The sequence below is a fragment of the Zosterops lateralis genome (assembly GCF_965231275.1).
Source record: "Zosterops lateralis genome assembly, chromosome: 5".
Lineage (NCBI taxonomy): Eukaryota > Metazoa > Chordata > Aves > Passeriformes > Zosteropidae > Zosterops > Zosterops lateralis.
The window spans coordinates 23961485-23985012 of record NC_139766.1 but is presented as its reverse complement, the minus strand read 5'-3'; the positions used below and the strand labels follow the sequence as shown (position 1 = coordinate 23985012).

The following is a 23528-nucleotide window of genomic DNA, read 5'->3' as shown; positions in this document are numbered from 1 at the left end:
AGAGCGCAGGAAGGTTTAAATAACTCCAGCTTAAAAGTGCTTTTTCATATCACAGACACAACACAAACACTCACAGAATGCCACTTAGCTCCAAAAACCTGACTTACAGCCAGACTTTATAGAATTTCTGAAGGATTTGATTTTTCCTTTTGGTAATACAGACTTTAGCATCATGATCTGCAAATAGGAAACTTTTGCTATCTCAGTTTTCCAGTACAGTATGTGCATGATTTTGTTGTTTTTAGCAACTGGCAGAATATTAAACCACTAGACAGGTCTATAGGAGTGAGGGGGCTGAAAAAATGGAGAAAAAACTTGGGGGTGTAGCATTCCATAGATCAAATGGTATCAAATATATCATTGTGCAGCCATTTGTTCCCAGTTCTATTGCATGCCACAAGCTACAAGCAACATGATAGCAGTTTCTAAATTTGTCCAAAAAGAAGAAGCCATTTGGACTTGTTGCCAAAGCTTAAGGGTAAAGCACAGGAAAAAAAGCTCCAAAGAATAGAGTTGAGACCTGAACTATTTTGAAGACCTCCCTGGTAAAAGATAAACAATACCCTTTGCTACCAGATTAATTCCACAGCTAATTGAGACAGCTCAGCCCAGCAGCTCCAAGCAATGTCACAAGAGCACGCCACTGGACTTGGCACGAGGCAGGACTACCTCAGCTGCCCTCCCTGGCACTGATAAAGTAGTTGAGTGAAAATATATATAAATATATATACACATACATACATACATATATATATATATGCCATCAAGCAACAGAGATTTCAGATACCTTTATTTTACCCACAGAAATTCAAAGACAGGAAAAGCTGGGGGATTTTTTTCAGTAAATTTAGGCAGACTGCTACAGGAATACTAACCTATCCTTCTTCTTTGCCATTCAGTGATGAAAATGAACCACACACATCAACTTCATATAAGAATGCCCAGAAATGCCAAGAATTCCATAACTACCCCTTAAAGGCAGTAAAAGGAAAGCAGAAGAAGAGAAAAAATAAAGACAGACAGCTGCATGCACACAAAACTTGAAAAAGTCACATATAAATACAGATTCCAGAAGGGATGGGGAGAGGAGGGTGTTGAATAAAAAAACATAGAAAAATACAAGACCAAACCCAAGAATTCCAAAATGCACTGACACTGTAGAATGTCTCTTGAGCCCATTACAAAATTTGATTTCCTGAACATCTATCACCTCTAAATGACTGATGTGCAGAAGAAAAGGATGGAGATATCTTTGCCTTCCCTGAAAGAACATTGGGTTGTTTTGTGAAGACAAAGGTGCAGTTTTCAAACTACATTTTCCTTTAAAATCTGTGTATGTCAATCATCATCCTGCAGTCCTTAAAGTTCTGGGTTTGAGTTTTATTTTTTCCCACACAACTAATTTTTTCTCATCTTTGAACTAACCAGAAAAATCCTGAGAGCCCACTTGTGGCCCCAGGAGCCCTGCACAGTGCTGAGCACCACAGCTGTGCTCTGAGGTCAACCTCAGGCACTGAAAGGCTGGGCTGAAGCAGCACCTGGCAACTCACTTGAGAGCAGCCACTTCTTTTAACCAGACTGCTACTGCTGCACTGCCTTCACATCATAGCTCTGAGGACAGCAAGGACACACCATTTTTCTGGCTCAACTTAAACACAACAACTCCTAAAAAATATAAATTTGTGTGCCCTTTCTTTGAGCCCATTGCCCCTGGGAAACCTAGAGGTTTGGTCAATAATCCTGTCCCCCATGTTCCTTCCTTGATGGATAACATTACAGCAGTGGAAACAATCAAACCAAATATCAGTTGCAATGGAATCAGGCAACGAAGTCAGGCATTAAATACACATTCTGGTGTATTTTGACCTATTACATTTCCAGTCGACACCTTTTCAATGATAAAGCTCTGCCTGGAGCGTGTTGCAGGGCCTGTTTAGCATTTGAGTGGATCAGCCCATCTCTAGGATGGGTTTTGGCTGGGCTAAAAAGGTACTGAAGAGAGTATCTATGGCATCAATTCTGATGGCAGTGTGGTCAGCACTTTAAAACAGAGGGGAACCACTGCAAGTCTCATGGTCAGGAAGAGTGGCTGACACCAGGTCTTTTTTGAGACCAGCAAACCTTTTGGATGAGACAGAGAAGGAGGGAGAGGATCAGGATCTGAGTAGAGAGGGAGGAGGAGGGAATTCCAGGAACAGTTGGACATGACACGATATCTGGTTTCAGTGTATGTTTTAGAAAAGGAATGGCATGCTTGAAGATGGCCACAGGCATCACTCAAGCTGTGCTCTCAATATAGCCTTCCCCTTCCAGAGTATTCCCCATTGAGCTGCATCAGTGATATAGTCTTGTCACCAAACTGACAGGCCAGGCTCTGTACTTCAGGCACTCCAATGTCCCCATTTATTACAGAACATTTTCTTGTACAGCTGGCTGTACCCTGTCTCACCTCAGATATCCTAGGTCAAAAGGCACATTCCTAGGTCCAGGTGGAGACAATACCCATTTAGGTGTGTGCCTACCCTAGAGGCAGATTTTACACAGAATGCTGGAGAAGTACAGCTGTTCCCATATATGATGCTATTAGTGCTGTTTGGTACAAGTGTTTCATACTGATTATCCAGTTAGATTCTGTGTACATACACCATGGGCTAACAGTTAGCAAGAACTAAAGGATTCATCTACTTATCTGTGCACTAGGTCCTGTTTCCACTCTGAGCTAAAATCTATAAAGCAAGAGATAAGGAAAAGAGGGATGATTCTCACACCAGAGAAAATTACCTCCCAGAGGAACCGGCTTAATAACACTCTTAGGAGTCACAGTTGCAAGCCCCAGAAAGTGACAGCATAGAGGTAGGGAAATACTGCCACAGGGGCTCAGTGGCTTGGGTAGAAGAGCTGCATGCAAAAGGTAACTTTGTTGAAGCATCAAGGCTCTTAAATGTGCTATGCAAAAATGGCACCTGGGGCCTTTTGAAAGCCAAGTTAGGTCAGAAATCTGGCAGATGCCCCCATTAGAAGCTAAGCATGTTCTCAGGTATGAGGAAGATCTCTGCTACAGAGAGTTAAAAAAGAAAATCCACAAACTATTTCCAGGATCCCAGCCAAGTACAATGGAAAAGGATGCTGGCTGTGCTCAGTCAGCCTCACCTTATAGCAAAGGCCATCTCTGAGGTCAGCCCTCAGAGAGACAGGTGGTCTTTTGGCTAGAGCTGAGGGCCAGCCTACATCAGGTGACAAAAGCTGCCTCCAGCTGGGTGAAACTGGTCACTGTCTTCATTCCTCTAACCACAAGCCCTTAACTGAATGTAAGGAGATGAAATGGGCAGGTGTCCTGCACCTACACATATACAACATTGTATACATGGCTAGTTGGAATAAAACCCAGCTGAAGACTGGCAATCAAAATCCTACTTCAGTCCCTGTGTGTCATCCTGACTCATAAATGCATGTGAACAATTGTAAAACAAACTTCAACTCAGTTTGTGATAACATTGTTATGTTGAAATTCATTTTCCCCTGAAACAGAGATGGTGATGGTCCTTGTGCTGGCAGTCACAATAATTTCCACAAGAACTGAATTTACAGAAAAAAATTTAAACTTCAACACCATCTTGCCCAGTCAAAAAATTAATATGCCAAGCAAATAGTTTACATAAAGCTCAGATATTCAGTTCATGTGAGACAACAATCTAGTTTTCGATAAAGCCAATGAAGAAAAATGATAGCTTTAGAATTTTCATTCACTGCCTTTACTTAATTACTGGGAAAAAAGCCCATGAAGTTCTTTAAGAGGTGGTAAGATATTGCAAAGTTCTGAATCAACTTTGTTTACTCAAATCTATCACTAGAAGTTTCTTAGCAAATCTTTTTTTTTTTTATGTGTATATGTCTGCTTTTTTATTTCCTCCCAGTTTATATTTGTTTTCAGAATTTGGAATCTCAGTATCATCTAATGAGTTAACTGAGTATCAATAAAACACGGATTTTTACCCAAAATGCTTGATGTTGCCCTAATACCACATTAAACCAAACCACAACAGGACTTAAAAGAATCACAAGATTCTCAGGCAAATGCTCTGAGACCCTATACTGAGGAATCAAAGGGGAAAATGAGTCTGCAAAAACATATCCTACTGCCTAAAACCTCACCCCTCAAGTTTTAGAGTAACTAGATAAACACTGGTAAATTGTGGCTCTCTTCAATAAGGCTTTCTGCAAAGGAACCCAAGAAAACACTTTGGGAGTTAGCCAGCTGCCTACTCCCACCCTTTGCAGAATACACAGCCTGATTTTCAAAGATGGCAAACTGATGGTGCTCACAACATAATTAAAGAATAGGAAAGACAAAAAAGCTCCATATATGATGATCACAGTCTTATCAGCAGAATATGAGTTCCTTCTTTACTTTATTTAAGGCTTTATCTAGAGACCCACATGATAATGTCTGGATAAAATTAGTGTAACAGGCACACTCCAACTTCAAAAACTCTCCTTTGGATTCATTCTGCCAGCTCCTCCGCTTACTTCACAGTCAGCTACTTTGGGAAAAAGGGTATATTTTCAGTTTTTCAGAAGCCACCTGGACCTACAGGATTTAACATCAAAAGGCGTTTTGCTTGGTGCCTGGTTATCGAGTGTCTGCCATGCAACTTTCCACATTCTCTTTGCCATCAACAGAAACCTGCACAAAGCTACCTTGTGCTAGAATCTCAAGTTTCTTCTCTTTTTCCACAAGAGACACTAGCTGCAAGCATTTTCCCAGGGTTCCAGCCAAAACTTTTATTCTGCTTACCTGTGTCCCCATTCGGGAGTCTATCTTCCACTTCTACTCACTGTCATAGTGCAAGTATTGTTCTGAGAGATGATTTCATGCCAACACACCAAAAGAGACTTGTATGATGTAGACCCTGTGCTTCAAAGACAGACAGATAAGGTTTCCTTTCTGATCAACACTTATCTTGTAAAAATGGTAATAGGAGTCTTACAAATGGCATCTTAAAACTTAACTTAAATATATAGCTTTCTGATTCCCTGGAGCTTTTATATCAGATAAACTAGGTCATGTTACAGTGACAGCACAAAAAAGATGCAAACTCCAAGCTTTTATCATAACATTTAAAGGGTCACCATATCCTTTGCAAATAGTCAGTTTTTAAAAAAACCTGAAGGTTCTCCAAGGCATAAATGATTTCACCAAGATGAACCAGAAATTTCCCTTTCACTTGAAGGTGATACTATCACTTTGCTGTCCCTAGAGCCTTCCAAGCTACAGAGAAACATGACATCACTTTGCATGGTTGGCGTGCCTGTGTGCACATTTAAAACACAATTTCTTTTTAACTCTCCCAGTTTCATGAAGAATCACCAGCTAGTAGGACCTGAGCTTATTGACAGTTGGCCTCAAAAATAGATGGCATATTTTACAACTGAAGGGTTGTATGTTGAGACAGTGCTGTCCCTACAACTGCATTGACCCTTCTGGGTTGTAACAGGACTTGTACATGCTCAAAGAAATCCTATGGGGTCAAAAAAGCAACTAGAGTTGTTTGGATTATTTTGCATGCTATTCCTTTAGGGATCCTTTATTTTGCCAGATACCCACTACCTATGAACATTTATCACATTAAGCTCAAAACATTATTGTATTGTGGCTTATAGCAGACATAGCACTTAGACTCCTACTTCCTAGATGGAAGTCATCCTACTTCCATGACACCTAATTGATTTATTGCTTACCTATATTAAGGCAAATTTATCATGATTCCTGGGCAAATTTATTATGTACCATTTTATCACAGTGCAGTCCCCATTATTACAGAAAAATGAATTAATTTCTCCTTAAACCACTATAAAAAATTAAATGCATCTATTTACAAATGCACAAAACAGCCTTAGGCAGTTTTATACCTCATAGCTTGATCAAAATAGGAAAATAAAATTTGTAAATTTTAAAATTTAAAAATAAAGATCTCTACTTTAAATCTGCCACAAGACAGACATTTTAGATGCCAGAGTTCCACATGAATACAATTATATGATAATAATGGGCATAGTGGGTATTAAATTAATAATTTCAGTTTGACTTTTCATTCTAATTACAGAAGTTACCTAGGAGGTTACTGAGATAAAGCAGATTTAGAAAAGCATACCAATAGGAAGCAGATTCACTACCAGGACAAACTGGCAAAACTTCCACAGCATTTGTGACAGAAAAGTTTTGATCTAATAACCTTCATGTGTTGAATTTCAGCCAGAAATTCAGACAATCTGAATACCAAAGAACAGATGACTCTACATAGTAGGACAGATGTTAGGGGCTGGCCTCCCCAACCCTACCACATGTCTTTTGAAAACTCCTAATGTATGAGCTACTTATTCATCATGACTTCTTATGTCCAAAAAGTGATCATAAGCATGCAAAATGTTATGTTCCAGTTGAAATGCATATAGCAAGCCAGAAAATTTGTGCTGGACAAGCTCTTTAATTGTCTTTATCCAGGGAGGTGAAGACAGAAGATCTGCAACGCTAGTCAAAAAAGTGCTTATAATTACAGCAGTTTATCATCTATTAGCACGGGAAATAAGTCATTAGGACTGCATCCTGATAGAATAAAAATGGGTTTCCTAGCTAGAAGCATTTCAGCCCGACTTCTTCCTGGTTAAAACAGTCCCAAACCTTGGGATTCAACAGCACCCATCACACTGCTCCTTCACTTTGGCTGGTGCTAAGTTTAAAGCACACAGTCCAGTGAGGTGTGAGAGTGAAGGAAGTGAGAGACAGGAGAAAAGGAAACTGCCTGAGAATGATTAAGAATAAAGAACTGGTACTAAAACAAGACAAATTTATTATGTTGCTTATATCACAGAAGACTGAGATTGAAAGCCTTAGAGACCAGCATTTCGGGCAAGGACAATGATATTTCCTTCCCTGTATAATTTGTATGTAGGCAGCAAAAGCAGGAAAGAATTGCAGGGAGTTGAATAGATGATCTTATATTTCAGCCAGCTACACACTTGATCTGAGATCTGAGTACTGTCCTGGCTTATGCCACTGTACTCAGTGGTGTCACCAGTGCACTCAGTGACACTAAGGTTCGATAGCTGATCACTAGTCACACACTGTTCATTTGCTGTGAGTGCCTGGCATCCCAGCACACAGAATACAGCCATAGCTGTGCCTCTATAATGCTATGGAATGCTAAGTACACAGCAAATAATACAAGGTCTTAAGAGTCTCAAATTAGCATACAGTCTTGAATCAATTTCTCTGTACCACAATTTTGGTACTTACAGTGAAGGCATGAAATAAGGTTCATGCTTGCATAGAACTTTTTTGCAAAGATACTTCAGTGATGAGCACCACAAAAGTCTGAGAAAAAAATTCTATCCTTGGAATTTGGTTTGAACTGCAAACAAAGAACATGGCATAGGACTGCATGTTGAACAGTGAGCAGAAAATGAAACACTGAATAGCTGTTCATTGAGAGCCCCACTATTCATTCTGTGCACTAAAGAGATACTCAGGAGAAACACAGCAGTGACCATGTATTTAATATGCATGCCCATGAAGGGGAACTGAGCTTGCAGAGACACTATTGTGTTATTTTAGCAGGCCTGACCTTGCAAATTTCATCACGTTCTCCAAGAGCAAAGACAGAAACATATTACTGAGATAATTCTTATTTCACTGGCATTTATCCGTCTTCAGTGAGATCAGGCTCTGAGATGCTGAGTGCCATATGAGGGGGGTAAAAACCTGCCTGCTTTCCAAAGGAGAATACAGCAAATTTCTTTGATAATTTAACATTTTTAAGTTTGTACATGCAATTCAGTTTAACAAACGCTTCAAGCAAAGGTCAGGAGATGAAGTGCCAAAGGAGTGAACAGTCAGACAAAGTATACATTCAAATGAAAAGGAGTATTAGTAAACAATTTTAAAAGCCCAGTAGAAGAAGGTTTGTTGTGCTCTCCTGAAGTCAAATAGTTTGCCTGTACTCTAATGGAGGATAAACCTCCAGCATCAGCCCAGAAATATCCTACATATACAGGAAACCATCATTTGCATTAGTATTCTCTTGTCTTCTCTTGTCTTCTTATAAGCTCTGCTGTTCATGGGTGTGTGAAGCTGAATTTTCCAGTACTGTAAACATGAAAGCTCTATTGGTGTAGAAAGTTTTCTTGGAGGAATGCATAGAGCCTTCCTCAGCTCTCTGAAAAATTATACCAATCAAATTCCATGGTATTGGAAGCTATCACAATGGATTTTTTAAAAAACATAAATGTATTTAAAAATGCAAATAATTTTGTTTGTCATTTGGATGATGAAATTTATTTCTGCTACCCTAACTTGAAACCACAACAAAAGATAGAAAACTGACTAATGTCGAGTTACTCTTAGCACATTAAATTTCTAATGCAAAATTATAAGTCTCCTGTAAAAATTTAGGTATATAATCTTACAGTAACAACAACTACCAAAAAAAAGAAGGACTCACTCTATCTAAAGTTACAAAACTTACCCTAAAATCAGAGTGCTAGAAAACAAAACTAGTAAACATTTGGACTCAATAAGCAAATGAGACACTACCACCAAGGATGAAAATATATCAAATATGGTCATTCAAGACAATTATTAAATCTCCCAACCAGGAAGCAAATAACAAAACCATCTTGAGTTACAATCTTGACTCCAGTCTGGGCTACTTTCAAAGGCTACCAAATTCCAAGCAGTGTTTGTAGTGCACGTATTACATAGTCATCTCTGTAGTCTGCTTTATAAAAATGAAAATGGAAGATGATGGGCTTTTGGGCACCAGAGGGCTTTGGCTGTGTAGGGCAGGGCTTTTTTACTGACAGTTTTTACTTTAATTGCAAAAACAACAAAGACCCAGAAAGTTCCGTTTCACTCACAACAAATTTGGCTGGATCATCTGTTTGGTCTGCAATGTGATCCTAAACCTATTCTTGGGATAGCAAAGTACAGCACAGTAAAAGAGAAAGAATGAGATTTAAATTTAAATTATTCGGTCTGATTCTCTTATTTAAAAAAAAAAAAAAGTATTTCTCAGTACTTATCTAGTAAATCTTTCTGTTGATGATATTCAAGGAAGCAGGTCATTTTTGATAGTCTTGAGTTTTAAGATTAACCTTCTGATTCAGACATGATATAAGAAATTTTATACTCTTTCAGTACTATTTAACACTATGGTGTCTTTTCAGAGACAAAATTCTGTTGTACCAGTTCATATTCATGAACAGACCTGCTCTTCCAAAGATTTTCAAATGTAAATTGGGCTGGTATTCAAAATTAGAAGTGTCTTAAACCAAAGTCAGTTAAGTCTAAAAATATAACACACATCAGCTGAACAGAGTGTTAGAAATTTGTCTCCAGTTGAAAGGGACATCAGTCCTTTTTCCCTTTTATTGAAGGCTTTGTTCTTTTTAATAATAAAAACCACTTTTTTTTTTTCCTTTCATGCCCATGGTTAGCCCACAAGAGTGCTCTCACCAGAACCATACCAAATTCATTCAATGCCCTCTGGTAGCAGGACAAATAGATGAGCCAAGGGAAAGAGTATACATATGATAAAAATTAAGGGGTTATCACAATTCTTTCTAGAATTACACCAAACATTATAGATACAATATGTGAGTAGGTGGCACTAGAGCTGAAATTGGATGCAGACCATGACAGAGTAACACACAGGCTTAACATTCTCTTCATTATGCAATAGATCCAAGGCCAGTAAGAAACATATTAGTAAAGAAACAGATGTTCTGAGAGCATGCAACCCAGTCAGAGTTCTTCCTGCTTAGCAGCAGCAAAGAAGCCTGCAGAGGGAAACAGATTCTCCATCCCGTCTGGACCAGTGCCAGGATAAACTAAGCTACAGATCCAAAAGAGAACTGATCCTTGATTTTAATTACAGGAGGATTGCTTACACCTTAGCTTAAAACTGTAACTCTCAAAGCATAAGACAAGTCACTATCATGTGACTGCCAAGGAGCAGAGAAGTGACAGAAATGGCCACTCAAGCACCAGTATCTGCAAAATACAAAGCTCTCTCCTCTAGCTACACCCAGCCCAACTGTGCTGGCAAGAACCACTGTTGCCACCTCCTTGAGAGGTGAGGACATCAGGCTGAAGGGCCACCACCTGTACGACCAGCACTGGCAGAAGGAGGTAGCACCAGTGTCATCATCATTACAAGTACTCTCTTCCCTGGATCATGGGAGCAAATCTGGAAAATACAGTAATCATCTTCAGAGAGTGAACAATGCAAATGAATGCTGAGTGACCTTCTTGTTGCTCATGGATTTCACTCAGTGATCAAGGAACAGTTGTATACAGAGTCTCAAGCCCACACATGGGACCTGTGTTACCTCAGGAATAAGCAACTCTTAACAAAATCTGGCTCTTAAAGTTTTGGCTTGAAAATATTGTGGGGAAGGGGAACAGGTAGAAAATGAGGATATTTATAGTAAATTTTTATTCTTTACCCACAGGGCAACTAACCTGGAACTCCAAATATGAAAAATGTAAGGCAAATTAAATTTTTTATGCGCTGTAGAATTACTGGTTTAATGGTCTGCCAAATGACAGCACACTCCCAGCGAAGAGTTCTGGCTGCAGAAAGCCCTTAATCCCAATGAATAACTAACTGGGAATAATGTCAGCAAAACAGCTGTCAGGATGAAATGCTGTTCAAGTCAACTAGAGGAACAACTGCCTAGAGCTGGCAAGCAATATGTTCAGCCCAACCTCAAAGCAAAACCAGGAGCTCAGACCACAGTTTAACTAAAATCTGCCTCCACCACCTTCTATCTTAAAAATGGGTTTTATGCAGGACAAAGACAGAAGCAGTAAAGGAAAGAAGGAACTGCTCTCTTCAGAAACAGAGCAGGGTCAATTTGGAATTTGAGAGTTAAGCCCAAGTATCTTCCAAAGAGATGATCTGACAAATTGATATCTATTCATGCTTCTCATTTTCTACTGTGATAAAAGGGAATACTAAATGCAGAACTCTTGAAGATACAACTTCACAGAAACAATGTACCAGAGAATCTCTATTAGGCCCTTCTGAGCAACTCACTCTAGTCAGAATTGCTATCAAATATTTCCAGTAGAAAGAGCTACATCTTGCCTGCAACATGAGCAGGGCCTGAGATCCCCACTCCAACCAGGACTTTCAGGGGAAATGGAGATTTTACAGTGGATTAGACATGCCTGATCTAGCTTATATTCTCTCAAGTGCCTGTTACAGGGTGTGTTCTCTTGAAGCTCTTTAGCCAGATTCTGCTAATTCTCATTTCTTCCCTTCCCTCAACTAAATTTCTTAAATTTCTTTATTTCTGTTCAAGTTTAGAAGAAAAACCTTGAAGTTATACCCACCAGCATCCGAAGATAGAAGGGGCATGGATGCACATCAATTACTCAAGAAAGCTTCCAATAACCATAATCCTATATAAAGATATTTTAAGCCCTTAAGGCACACAGGAGGCAGAAAGCTGTCAGAATCCATGCAACAAATGCATCAAGTGAGTGCCTTTTGCCACCCATATTTTTGTGCATTAACAGATGGATTACTGGGCAGTCATTTACAGACAAAAAATCCCCCAACACTGCCCACACAAGCAGCACATAAAATGGTCCAAAGCCCTTCAATCAAAAGCCATATTTTAAATTAGATGGGCTTTTCATGAGAAAAAAAAAAAAAGAAAAAAAAAAAGGCATTTTGCTTTACTAGTAAAAATAAAGTTGTAATTCTCTTAACTTGTATTAGTTCAAATATTCCGTCACTGCACTGGGAGTGAAAGAGCTATAGTTACCACAGTCCAGAAATCCCCAAACGTGCTCTTTCCCTCCAACAGCCTCATTACACTTCTGGCAGGAAGAAATCTTAGCTCTGAGGAGTAGGATAAGTTCACAGGTCAACACATGAGGCTTCCAGCTCAGTTGTTTACAAGACATTTTCATGGCCACCCATAAATGCAATTGGTTGTGGAAGACTTGTCAGACCGCAGCTCTGTTCATCTCATGCCATTGTCCTAAGGAATTCTGCTATGATACACCCACCTCTGGACAACAAAGGGCACAAGTGTGCACATTTGAAGTGACCTTCTACCCTTGCCAACAGCTTTCTACACTGTAGAAGAGCCATTTCTCTAACTTGCTTTTTTGTTGAAGAAATAAAAGCTTATCCTTAACAGAGTACCATCAAGGATTTTTGACATGTGGAAGAATCTCAACTTTGTTGACTATCACATCTGCTTCACCAACCATTTACAGTGCTCATGCTGTTGCAGTTCTAAGTTTAAAGTACTCTCCCTCTCCACCAAACACAAAAATAGGAGCTTATGCTTTGCTCTCTTCGTATGTTTTTGTGTACAAGATGCTTATATTTTCCCTCTTAATCCTAAAAGAAAACTTTGACCTGGCTGAAGGTGCACGTGCTGAGAAATGTTCACTGCTCATAGTTAACACTGACAGTCCTTTCTCCCTGAGCACTTTTTCCAACAGCACCCATTTCCTGGGTATACTGGAGACCAGGTCAAGCCATGGAAACCAGTGCTTTGATGCCTCATATCAGAGCTCCTCATCCTGTGCAAAGCCTGCTCTCACTGTTCATCAGGGTGAAAATCAGCACCTTCAAGTCACATAGCCCTGCACCCCAAGCATGCAATGATGGCATATTCCCCTTTCCCTACACAGAGACCCCCCACATGGTCTTCCCCCTCTTGGGAGATACCAAGAGACAGAAAAAAGGCAGAAAACAAAAGCTTTCAACACAGTTTGAGATTGCACCACTTCCAGCAAGTCTGCTCTGGCTTTGATCTATTGATTTCAAGGCCCTTAATGTGGGAAGCTGAAATGCAAGTTTTTTCCACACAATTTATTAAAAAATAAAAGAAAATAAGAAAACCCAGTATGGCAGTGGAGAACTAATCATTGCACTGAAAAACTAAGAAATATTGAGGGTGGATGTAAAAACCACAACTATCAGATCTGCATATAACCAGAATATGCTCTCAAGAGTCTTGGTTGAAATCCAAAAATATAAAGTAGAGAATCAAAGCTATTATTCAGCAGTGCAACATCAGAGACACAAGTGAACTGCAATGAATGGAAATTACTGGATATAATCCTGCAAGCACTGGTAGACAAGTTTTGGTGGGTTTTTTGTTATATCTTACTGGAATGTCACTCAGAGCTACCCCTGTGAATTTTCATTAAATTGTCCCATAGCTATCTATAACAGCTTTGCTTACTTTTTCCCCTGAAACCACTAACATGAACAAAAGTGAGTGAAAGGACTGAAGTTACAAAGCATTTATTACTAAGATGCATTTTCAAATAAAAATAGGGATCTTTTCCTGTTTAGGGTACTCCAAGAAGGTTCTCCCACCAATTGTAGTACATCCTTCATACACTGCATATCCTTCACAGATCCAAACACTGTCAGAAGACAGATACTGCACATGCATACTCTTAAATCCGTAGCTTCCTTTTTCCAAACCACAACTTTAAAAAACAACTCATCAGAGTCAGGAAAAGGACAAACAGAAAAAAAAAAAAAAAAAAAAAAAAAAAAAAAAAAAAAAACTACAGAGTTATTCTCATTTATTTTTTTCTGTTTAGATTACATAGTTACAGTTATGCCTCTGGACTGAAAAAATTTCCAGAGTTGTTTTTGTTGCAACAATATATGTGAGCTGGCCCACTGAAATGAATCACAACAATCGCACAGAAACAAAGCCAAGGGATTCATGGCTGAACATCCTGGCATACTGGTCATCCCTGCCTGCATCAGCCTGACAGAGACAAGGCAGCCACTTCTGCCTCATCCCTCTCCCTTTCTCAAACACAGTCAGAAAATGCTCGCTTACAAGTAGCAGACTTCAGCTAATACACCGTGGCTCTTTTTAAATTGGAAAAGAGAAACTGGAAAATACAAGCAAAATTGCCATCAAAGCCATGAAATTAATATTCAAAACTAGGAATTGAGGGAAAAAAATGGGGAGGAAGACTTCAGTGCTTTTCCTCAGGCATGGAAGCTTCCCTTCTCTGACAGCAGAATTCAAAAAAATCTCTTACTTAAGAATTTTCCAGATTAGTAAAGCAGACACTTGGACAAAGGATATTCAGTATTTGTTGGAAGTAGAATTGAAAGGGAGTGTAAAATTTTCAGAAGAAATTAAATCATTATGATCCATAATTTCCTTCAATATTTATATGCAGGTGAAGACTAAAGTTAGAGGTTTGGATTTGGGAATTACATTTGTTTTAAGACACATAGCAAGACCTCTAACCTCCACTAGAGCCACAATCTGCTGTGATATGACAGCATAACTTAGTGCATTTCATGGAGAACAGTACTGGCAAAGCCCCATAGAAATTTTTAACCTCAACTCCCTGTCCTCTGTAGCCATTCTGCAGGCATTCTGCTCCCACTTGAAATCAGTTATTTATGGGCATCAGCCTCTGCTTTGGCAAAAGCAAGGTTGTGCTTCTCAAGTAGGAGCAATAGTCTAAACTCTTTGTGCCAGTCTGTGACCTGCTGCTGAACTACAAATTCCTTTGAGTTTCTTGGCCTTCTGGTTGTAGTGGAAAGATCATTTGGAACTTTTTCCTGCCACTCTGGAAATGCCAAGGTCCCAAAGTGGAAGACTATATTTTTCTTCATCCTCAGTTCACAACTTCTCCTTCCAAGAGTCCCATCCCATGTGAAGAAATTCAGATGATGCAGTGCTATCGAGCATTATCAATGCCTTATGTAAAGCACTTGACCTGCATTTTTGTTGAATGTATGTATCAGAGCTAAAATATATTCTTGGAACTCTTATATATTGTTTCCATAGATTTTGCTTCCTCATTGTTGGTGAGAAAACACAGCAATATATGTCTTAGGAACAGCAGGTAAGAGCTTAATTTATTTTTTAAATGATACTGTAACCCACCCAGACATTTGAGTGCTCCCGATTGCAACACTCTACAGAGATCTGCCAACACTAAGAGGAAAGGAAACCAGAGGGAATGTATTTACAGTATCACAATGAGGTATCCTGGGTTTTGTGCATTACATAGAGTATGTGCAGCAACTTTCCATATAGCTTGTAGATAACTGAAGGGCTGGGATTCATTTGAAGACTGTGGAAAAGTCAGATGAAGGTGGAGAGAATTTGGATTTTGGAACAGCATAAGAAAAAAGCCATCACAGCGAACTTTTCCTTTGACACTCTTCCTGAAACTCACAGTGGGATCACATATTGCAAAAATCCCTGTCTTATTTCCATCATAAACCAGGGATCATGCAGAACACTCTGTGAAGGAGCAATCAATGAAGAGCATTTCTCTCTTACCTTACTCATCCATCCATTCAGAGCAGAATTAAAGAATTGTTTCCCTTGCCTCCACCACGCTGCTCCTTAGCCTGTGAAGTGCTCTGTGAATCTCTGACAATGATGCCAAAGGCGAGAAGCCACAGTACTGTTATTTTTCAGAATCTTAGCTTGTCAAAGTTGATTTTGAATGCAAGCTCTCTTTGGTACTAGGCATGAGACCTCTGAACAGCCAAACCCATGAAAATAGGGTTTCTCTTCAAATGAGCAAATGAAGAGGATTTTCTTCTTTCCTCATCAATCAAGAATTCACTAGACTACTTTAAGTCACTTTTAACATCAGATGCAAGCTCTATTATTAACTCTATTGTTAAGCTAGACATTGTTCGAGGGTAAGGATTGCTGGCAATAATCATCATATATGTATACAATTAAAGAAAAACCCTAGTAGCAAGTTATACTGGGACTGAGCAGAGTGACTATCAAGGTAAAGGATTCTTATAAACAACTAATACCACAAACAAAAAGCCTCTTAAGGATTTAGCATCTAAATTCTCAAGAATTAAGCCTGCATATCATCTTCTCAAGGTCTGGAAAGGAAGGGAAATTTAAATTCCTTAATGGTCAATTATAGTAGTGCACAATTAATTAAATAAATAAAAAAATTAAAAAAAAAAAAAAAAAAAGCCAAGCCAAGCCAAGGAAATTGGTCATTTTTACAGTTTCCTACAATAAAACAAGTTTAGCAAAAATAATTAGATTAGAAGCCAAACATACTTCACACCGCCTTGATGAGTTTCTACAAAGAAAACTCAGTAGCATACCCTGAAGATGCCTGCCATAAGCCATAGGAGTTTTTCTTTTGTATAAAGAAGGATCTTGCTTATATAAACAGATCTTGCTTATATAAACACTGCAATAACACAAGTGGTCTATAAAGTAGCATTAAAAATAAAATTAAGTGATGTTTATTCACCCACTGTCAAGGAGTTATAGATCCACAGAATAACCAGGTTGGCAGGGACCTCAAAAGGCCTCTAGTCCAACCTCCTGCTATGTGCAAATGCAGCTCTTGGGTCTGACCAGGCCATTCCCAGCTTTGTCCAGATAGGAATGAAACATTCCAGGGATGGTGTTCTCCCAGCATCTCTGGTCAACCTGCACCCATGTTCAGCTGGTTCATGGTGAAGAAACTTCTCCCTGTATCAAGACATAATCTTTCCTATTTTAATTTATGACAATTATCTAATTTTCCTGTCACATACCTCTGTGAGGTGCCTGAATTTTTCTTCTCAAAAACCTGCTCACAGGTACAGGTATGCTGCTGCCATGTCTACATACAAAGCCACTTCTCCTGAAGAGGCCCAGCTCCATCACCCTCTCTCTCATGGCAAGTGTCCCAGCCTAGTTCAGCCTGGGGGCTTTCTGCTCCACTTCCTCCACTTATCAATGTCCTTCTCACACTCTGGGCTCCAAAACTGGATGCAGCATTCCAAGAGGGGCCGAGCAAGTGCCAAACAAGAGCAAACAACCACTTCCATCACTACCAGCTCCAGCAGATCATGAAGGGGTAGCCTCTCCTGCTGCCAGAACACTGCAGGCTTGAGCCCAGCCTGTTTTCCCACAGGTTCCCCCAGTCCCTTCCATGAGAGCTGCTGCCCCAGCAGTCTGTCCCCACCCTGTCCTAGGTACAGGAAGTACATTTATGCTGTTTATAAAATAAAAGGCAGTAATAAGCAGGGATTTCTTCATTTTAAGCTCTGGTACATTACTGTTTTTTACATTCTGGCAAGGCTGTCTCAAGGACACAGGCCACAGCCCTTTCACCCACAACAGTAATTAACATAGTTGGGAGAAGTTTCAGCTATCAATTTTAATGTCATGTTCCTGGTGCCATAGTATCTGTTGTACTCATTGTGATCAAAGGGCCCAAGTGAGGCAAGTCTTTCTTCTTTAAGTGATAATATTGGAAGGAGAAGGAGAAGGAGAAGGAGAAAGGAGGAGAAAGAGAAAGAGAAAGGAGAAAGGAGGAGGGAGAGCTTAGATCTTCATGGTGCGCACGCCAAAATGTTCATACCTTCCTCCATGCAGCTGTCCTTTTAAGTGACACTTTCACCCCATAAATGGCATTTTCATTGAAAAACTGCTCTTCTTGGAATGTTTGCAGAGAATGAATACACAGAATTTTTCATCCATGGATGAAAAGCTCCTAGACTGCTAGATTTTCCAAACAAAAGATAACACAGTTTTTATAATCTGATAAGCCAAAACATCTTAAAAGCTAGAAAATTCTGCTGTATCAACCTACTATTTAAACTCCATACTTGGAAAAGACTTCACCTTTCTTTCTAGAGGACCAATGTTTGCCTTTAAAAAATGGAGTTACTAGCAGAACAAGCACTGTGACATTACATAGCTGCACTAACTGGTCTCCACCACCAACTGCATAACAGCATCCCAGACTGGTGCTAAGGTCAGATCTTGTATCTATTTTAAAATTATCAATACTGAAAGTAAAAATTAATTCAGGTTTGAGACAATTAAGAGCTCAGTCCAGCATTTCCTGACATTATTCCTTCATCAATAGTATTGTTGTTCTGATTATTTTCACCCCTGTGCCAAGCACTATTTGTAACATGGCTTAAACAGATCTCATGACAAGGGAACTGGGTTCATGTATACAGCACAGGAGGCTGGCTGCCAGACAACTGGAGAGGAAAAAATTTCTAGAAGGTGGTAGTCTGACAGGGTCAGAGAGTTTGGGTTCTTCCACCCCTATTAAATCAATTTAGCTCTCATTCCACCAAATGACTAACTGAGCCAGAATGAAGAGCATCCCATCTGTCCTGTCTGCAGTCTCTAAATGCTGCCCAGGAGGAGATGTAGAGATAGCAGTGAAGAATTCCTCTCCAAGTCCAGTCACTGTAACCACAGTAAAGTTATTCTGCATTCACACGCATCTCAGGCCAGATAACAACCACACACCTTTGACTCTTCATGATCATGGTTATCTTCCAAACACTGTGGGAAGGATTTTTCTGGCCTATACTTCAGCTTGTCCACATATCAGACAACTTGTCTTTGCATTGGTTTCTTCTAGTATAGGAATACACTTGCTCACTTTAATAAATTAATTCCCAATACACTACATAGGAGTATATAGGTAAGGTGCTCTTTTAGCAGAAGAAAAAGAGCTAAAAAAAGGAAAGGCTAAATGCTGAGAAATTTGACCTGCAAACACTACTTGGAGGCTCATTCAACAACTATTGTGCAATACTTGATTAATAAAACCATTCCATTTTAGAGCCTGGTGCAATATTCTACACTTATGTGGTTGTATTGAAATACAAAAAGTAGTTAAACTGAATTCTCTGGAAATGCTTGCTAGAGGTGTCTGTTGAATTTAATCCACCCCTATCCAAATAATGGCATGACCCAAAGGTCCCAGTCTGACTGTAGGCACCACTGTTCTAGGAACTGTGTCAATGTTGAAAGGAATAGGAGTCCCTATTCAAGGATCTTAGAATCAGCTTCACAGATGAGCAGATGTCTACACATTTGGAAATAGAAACACTGCTGCAGGACCCAGGTCACCCATATATTTAGTGAATCAGTCAGTTTCCCCAGAACATTTCACCAAAAGAGTTATATCTCTGATGTTCCTCAAAGGTCATATTTCATTCCAAAAATCATATAAACAAACTTGTGTATTACTCAAGTTCCAGGCCACCACTGCAGATACACCAAATACACCCTTCACCATCAGGAAAGATTTGCTCAATGAATTACCTTCCATTTCCTTTTAAGTTACATTTTTGCAGTGGGAAGCCCAGTTCTCTGGCTGAGAGAGACGCCCTATAGAAACCTTGTTTCTAGACTCCCAGCTCACACAAATCACATGAAGTTTATTTGCCCGAATATATGCCTCTCATACTCTTCCACAGAGAAGGCAGTGCAGGAGTGGCCTGCCTATTCTGCCATATGATGTGACACATCCAGAGGCACTAGGGAATGCACATGGTCCTACAGCTTCTCCTAGAAGCAGTACCACTGATACCAAATTAAAACACCACCTTAAACACAAAAATCTAAGAGGTGTTTTGCAAAAGAAGGCAAAAAGAAGCCACAAAACACCCAACAAACTACTCTGGCTGGCAAATTTCTCCATAACATAACACGAGTGGGGAACATACATAGGAAAAAAGCAGCAGATTTTTAGAAGTTGATTAGGTTTAGTTTACACATATCCAGAGGGAATGATAAAGCACTAGTCACAATGGACAGAAAACCATGACCTATTTATTATTACCACATAACTATAAAGGAAGTATTCTTATCAGGTCGCAAACTTTCTAAGGAATACAAATCTATGGAAAAGCCATCTCTAATTGAACCAAGTCTCAGCAATGAGAGAGCATATTAATGAGGCAAGGCTAGGAGGCACGATGAGGAGATAACAATACCCTTGGGAGTTACACCAGTATTAAGTGTGACTTTATTACCGGATTATTCTCCTATGAGTCTTTACAGCAAGAATAACTCTGTTTATACAGATGTTCTTTCAACCACCAGCTATTCCAGATTAAACACACATACAGAGAATCTTGATATTTTAAGATTACAGGCCATTAGATCAAATTACATTTGTTATTTTGCTGTAGTATGCAACTCGGCTTTACAAGGTTGATATATTCTTTCAGTGAAACTGAGACGCATTAATTGAAATGAGATACCACACCTTTAATAATGCAGACTGATGTAGCTCTCTCACAGGGTCTTTCATTCAGTGCCTTTATTTTAATTCCTCTGAGTGCTACTAATAAGATGCATTTTATCATTAAGAGGGCATTCTTCACTTAAGTAGTATATGTCAAGCTAAACTAAAATAATAGACTAGTTTGCTGCCTACAAGAGGGATGCACAGTTGATATTTATGCAAAATTAAGCAAGCCTGAACTCTGGTTTCCTACCCGAAGGGACTCATGATCAAAACTTCACAGAATTCCAAAATCCCACCTTCTGCAACACAGAGAAGAGACCAAATCCATCACCACTTGAAATACTCTTTTACAAAACACAGATTATTAAACAGATAAGCAGCCTTGGCAGTAAGTCAGATCTCTAGCCTTTTTCCCTGCTCAGGAGAGCACCTCACTGCTACTGGGTCAGACTCCAGGGAGAGGCAAGATGATTGGTACAAGAATCCACCAAAATTTCAGTGTCATTTAGACCACCCTACACTGCAGCATCCAGACTAAAGTAATGCTGGCAGAGAAAAAGGAAGGCTTCTGGTACCTAGAAGACCATCTCTGGTGAAAGGTGACAGACTCAAGGAGTAAAGACAAGACCCCTAAGACCTCTGGAGCAGGGGAACTGAAGTTCCTTGATCCTTGCAGATCTAAACATTCGTCACTTAATGTCTTGGCTGCCCATTTGCAAGAAGAGGAGAAGCCTCCCTCTCCAGTCCCACCACAGGAGAAATGTAATGCAGACCACAGGGTGGATTTCTGCAGCCCTACAAGAGTGACAGCACTTACATGAGGATTTAAATCAGATGAGAATCTAACAAGCAAGTCACACAACTCAATCATTAGAAATAAAAATGCACAGTAAGCTCAGAGAGTTTTCAATCTGTCCCTTTCTACTTCAATTTCCTTGCATGGCACTATTTTACAGCCTAATATAGGTTTTAAGCTGTCTTACACTGCTAACATTCCCACCAGCTTGTCTGCTCCATAGTACAGGTTCAATAGCCTTCCTTGCAATCATAACAATTTCTTTTATTTCCATTTGAGAAAGATGTAATTTTAAATGCTCAGAAGGGACTTGGAAGACACAACACACTGGACATTTGCAAACATCTCTAGGCCAGAGAATAAACTGGTGAGAGACAAGTACAGAGCCAGCTGAAGCAGATGGACTTAGGTGCCAGACGCAGCATGACCCCCATTTCTGTTTTTCATGCAGATTGATAGGGCTTGGCACAATGAATGTTGATACCTTATAATTTCCTATTTTTTTAATTTTATTCTTTTTAAGACTGATGTTGCTTTTCTGTACCTTTGCACTACCATATCAAGTTCTGCATAATTCAGTCAGTTCAAATCATCCAGATTTAGAAGGGTGAATGCTGACCAGATTTTGGAAGAGGTAATAACCTGCGTGCTCCAGACCTTAACCCAAACTGGGATTAAAAGGAAATGCAATGTGTTAGGCAAATTAAGCCATATTGGCTTCACTGGCAGCTTCTTGCTTCTTTCTCTTAGTGGGAGCATCAACTCTGGGCATTGCTGGAAAGACAGATGCTTCCCTCTCACACCACAGTTGTGGCAATGCTCCAGGCTCCTGACACATTCCCCTCAGGCAAGGGGATGGTTGCAAAATTAACAGTACATTACAGTTCTGCCATTCATGCATCAAGCAGATGATACTTTAAAAAGTGGAGGAAGCACAAGAAGTTAATGACAGCTTCCCCTGTACACATGGAACTCTTGGACTTGCATGGAGGACAAATAACTTAAAGAGCCCTCTCTCTCTGCTCACCAGGGCCTGTGTAGCACAAGAGACGGGAACGAGACCTCCTGCCACAGTGGAACTGTGGAATAAACTGCCCAAGAAAGAAGTTTCTGCCTGACACATAAGGTTCTGCTCTAATACAGGAAGACTTATAGTCCTTTAATTATTATCATGCCTGGAGTGGCTGATGACAGCATTGTTATCTACAGAGAAATGCTTCACCATTGAGTTCTTGGCTTCATTAGCCAGCAGAACCCATGGTCACAAGGTATTTTTATACCATATGTATGATGGAGTCATGTGCCTCTCTCCCCTCATCCTCTGCCATAAAGAAGGCTATACAGAAACTGCCATATTCATCTTCCCAAGACAAATGGTGTTTATGTGCATTTCACTTTTCCAAGCTGCATGCTCACCTTTCCTCGGCACAAAAGCCCTTCTTTTCATATTCATCGTGGTTCCTCTGCCTCTGGTTCTACACCAGCTAGATTCACATCGTGTCAGGGCCAATTCCCTGAAGACTGACACAGCATTACTTCTCCAATTGACACTGGAGTAAAACATCACAGGCTGAAATTCCCAGGGCTTCCCAGAATCTTAAAGTCACAACGATTTTTACAACCTTTTGCCTAGTCACTTTCAGGAAAGGGAACTGACCGAGGGTTTCTAAAAGCTGCAGATTAAATTCAAAGCCCGCAGCTGAAGGGAGCAGCTACCCCGGTATCTGGGTTTATGCCACCTTCATGCATGTTCTGTACCGGAAATCAGATGGAGAGCTATTTTAGGCGTCTCTATTGGCACTTGCCAAAATATTTAACTACTAAATTTGACCCACCACCTGCCCATCTTTCCGTTTTACGGCGCGAGCTAACAGCAAGCACATCTATTTTTTTCTGCCGCGCCTGAACAGCCAGACTAAATCTCTCTCGTGGGTGGGCAGAGGGGCGGCAGCAGGGGCAGCAGCGCTGTCCCCGGGCTGGCAGCGGTGCGGGCCGGCCCTGCGCGCACTGCGGACCGGCGGGGCGGGGGCCGGGCGTCTCTCGCCCCCGGAGCCCCGCGGGAACGGGGCAGCATCCGCGTCCCTCCGCAGCTCCGCACCTGCCCGGCTCGTGTTTACAGCCGTCCCGCTCATCCCAGCGCCGGGGGCGGGCAGGGAAATGCGATTAACAGATTAAGTTTGGAAGAGACGGAGAGGGCGGGGGCCCATCCAAAGCGCGCATCCTGCGCGGGGGCTCAGCGCTGGCTCGGGCGACCCCGGCTGCTTTCCCCGCAGCCAGGAGAGCTGGGGAGGGCGGCAGGAGGCCGGGATAGGGATCAGCGTGGAATAAAACGCCCACAGTCCCCGGGGGACAGCGACCGGTGGGGGAGGGCAGGAGGGCGGCTTGTCCCGCGGTGTGTCCCCGGCGGGGTCAGGGCCCGCACCCCGCCATCCCGCGGGCTTACCTCGATCCACTTCTGCGCCTCGGTGAAGGCCGGCTCGGGCTGGGGGGGCTCGGGAGGAGGCTGCACCTCTCCCAGCTCCAGCCCGGGGCTGGCCATCTGCAGGGCCCGGCGCGGCGCGGCTGCGGCGGGGGAGACGCCGGGCACCGAGTCCCCGGCCCGGGGTGACTGCGGCCGCAGCGAGGGGCTCCGGAGGCCGCTGCCCGCCTCTCGCTGCCTGTCCCTGCCTG

General features: G+C 41.0%; 1 protein-coding gene across 2 annotated transcripts in view; it reads right to left on the bottom strand.

The window, feature by feature from the left end:
- The window catches only part of LIMCH1 (LIM and calponin homology domains 1), a 172910-nt gene extending 149508 nt beyond the window's left edge, over nucleotides 1-23402 (bottom strand). For both annotated transcript variants that reach the window (XM_083860854.1, XM_083860855.1), the window contains exon 1: nucleotides 23302-23402. In XM_083860854.1, the coding sequence (XP_083716980.1) occupies nucleotides 23302-23397 (96 nt within the window). In that variant the 5' untranslated portion in view covers nucleotides 23398-23402. The remainder of the gene's footprint in view (nucleotides 1-23301) is intronic.
- Between the last annotated feature and the right edge of the window lie 126 nt (nucleotides 23403-23528).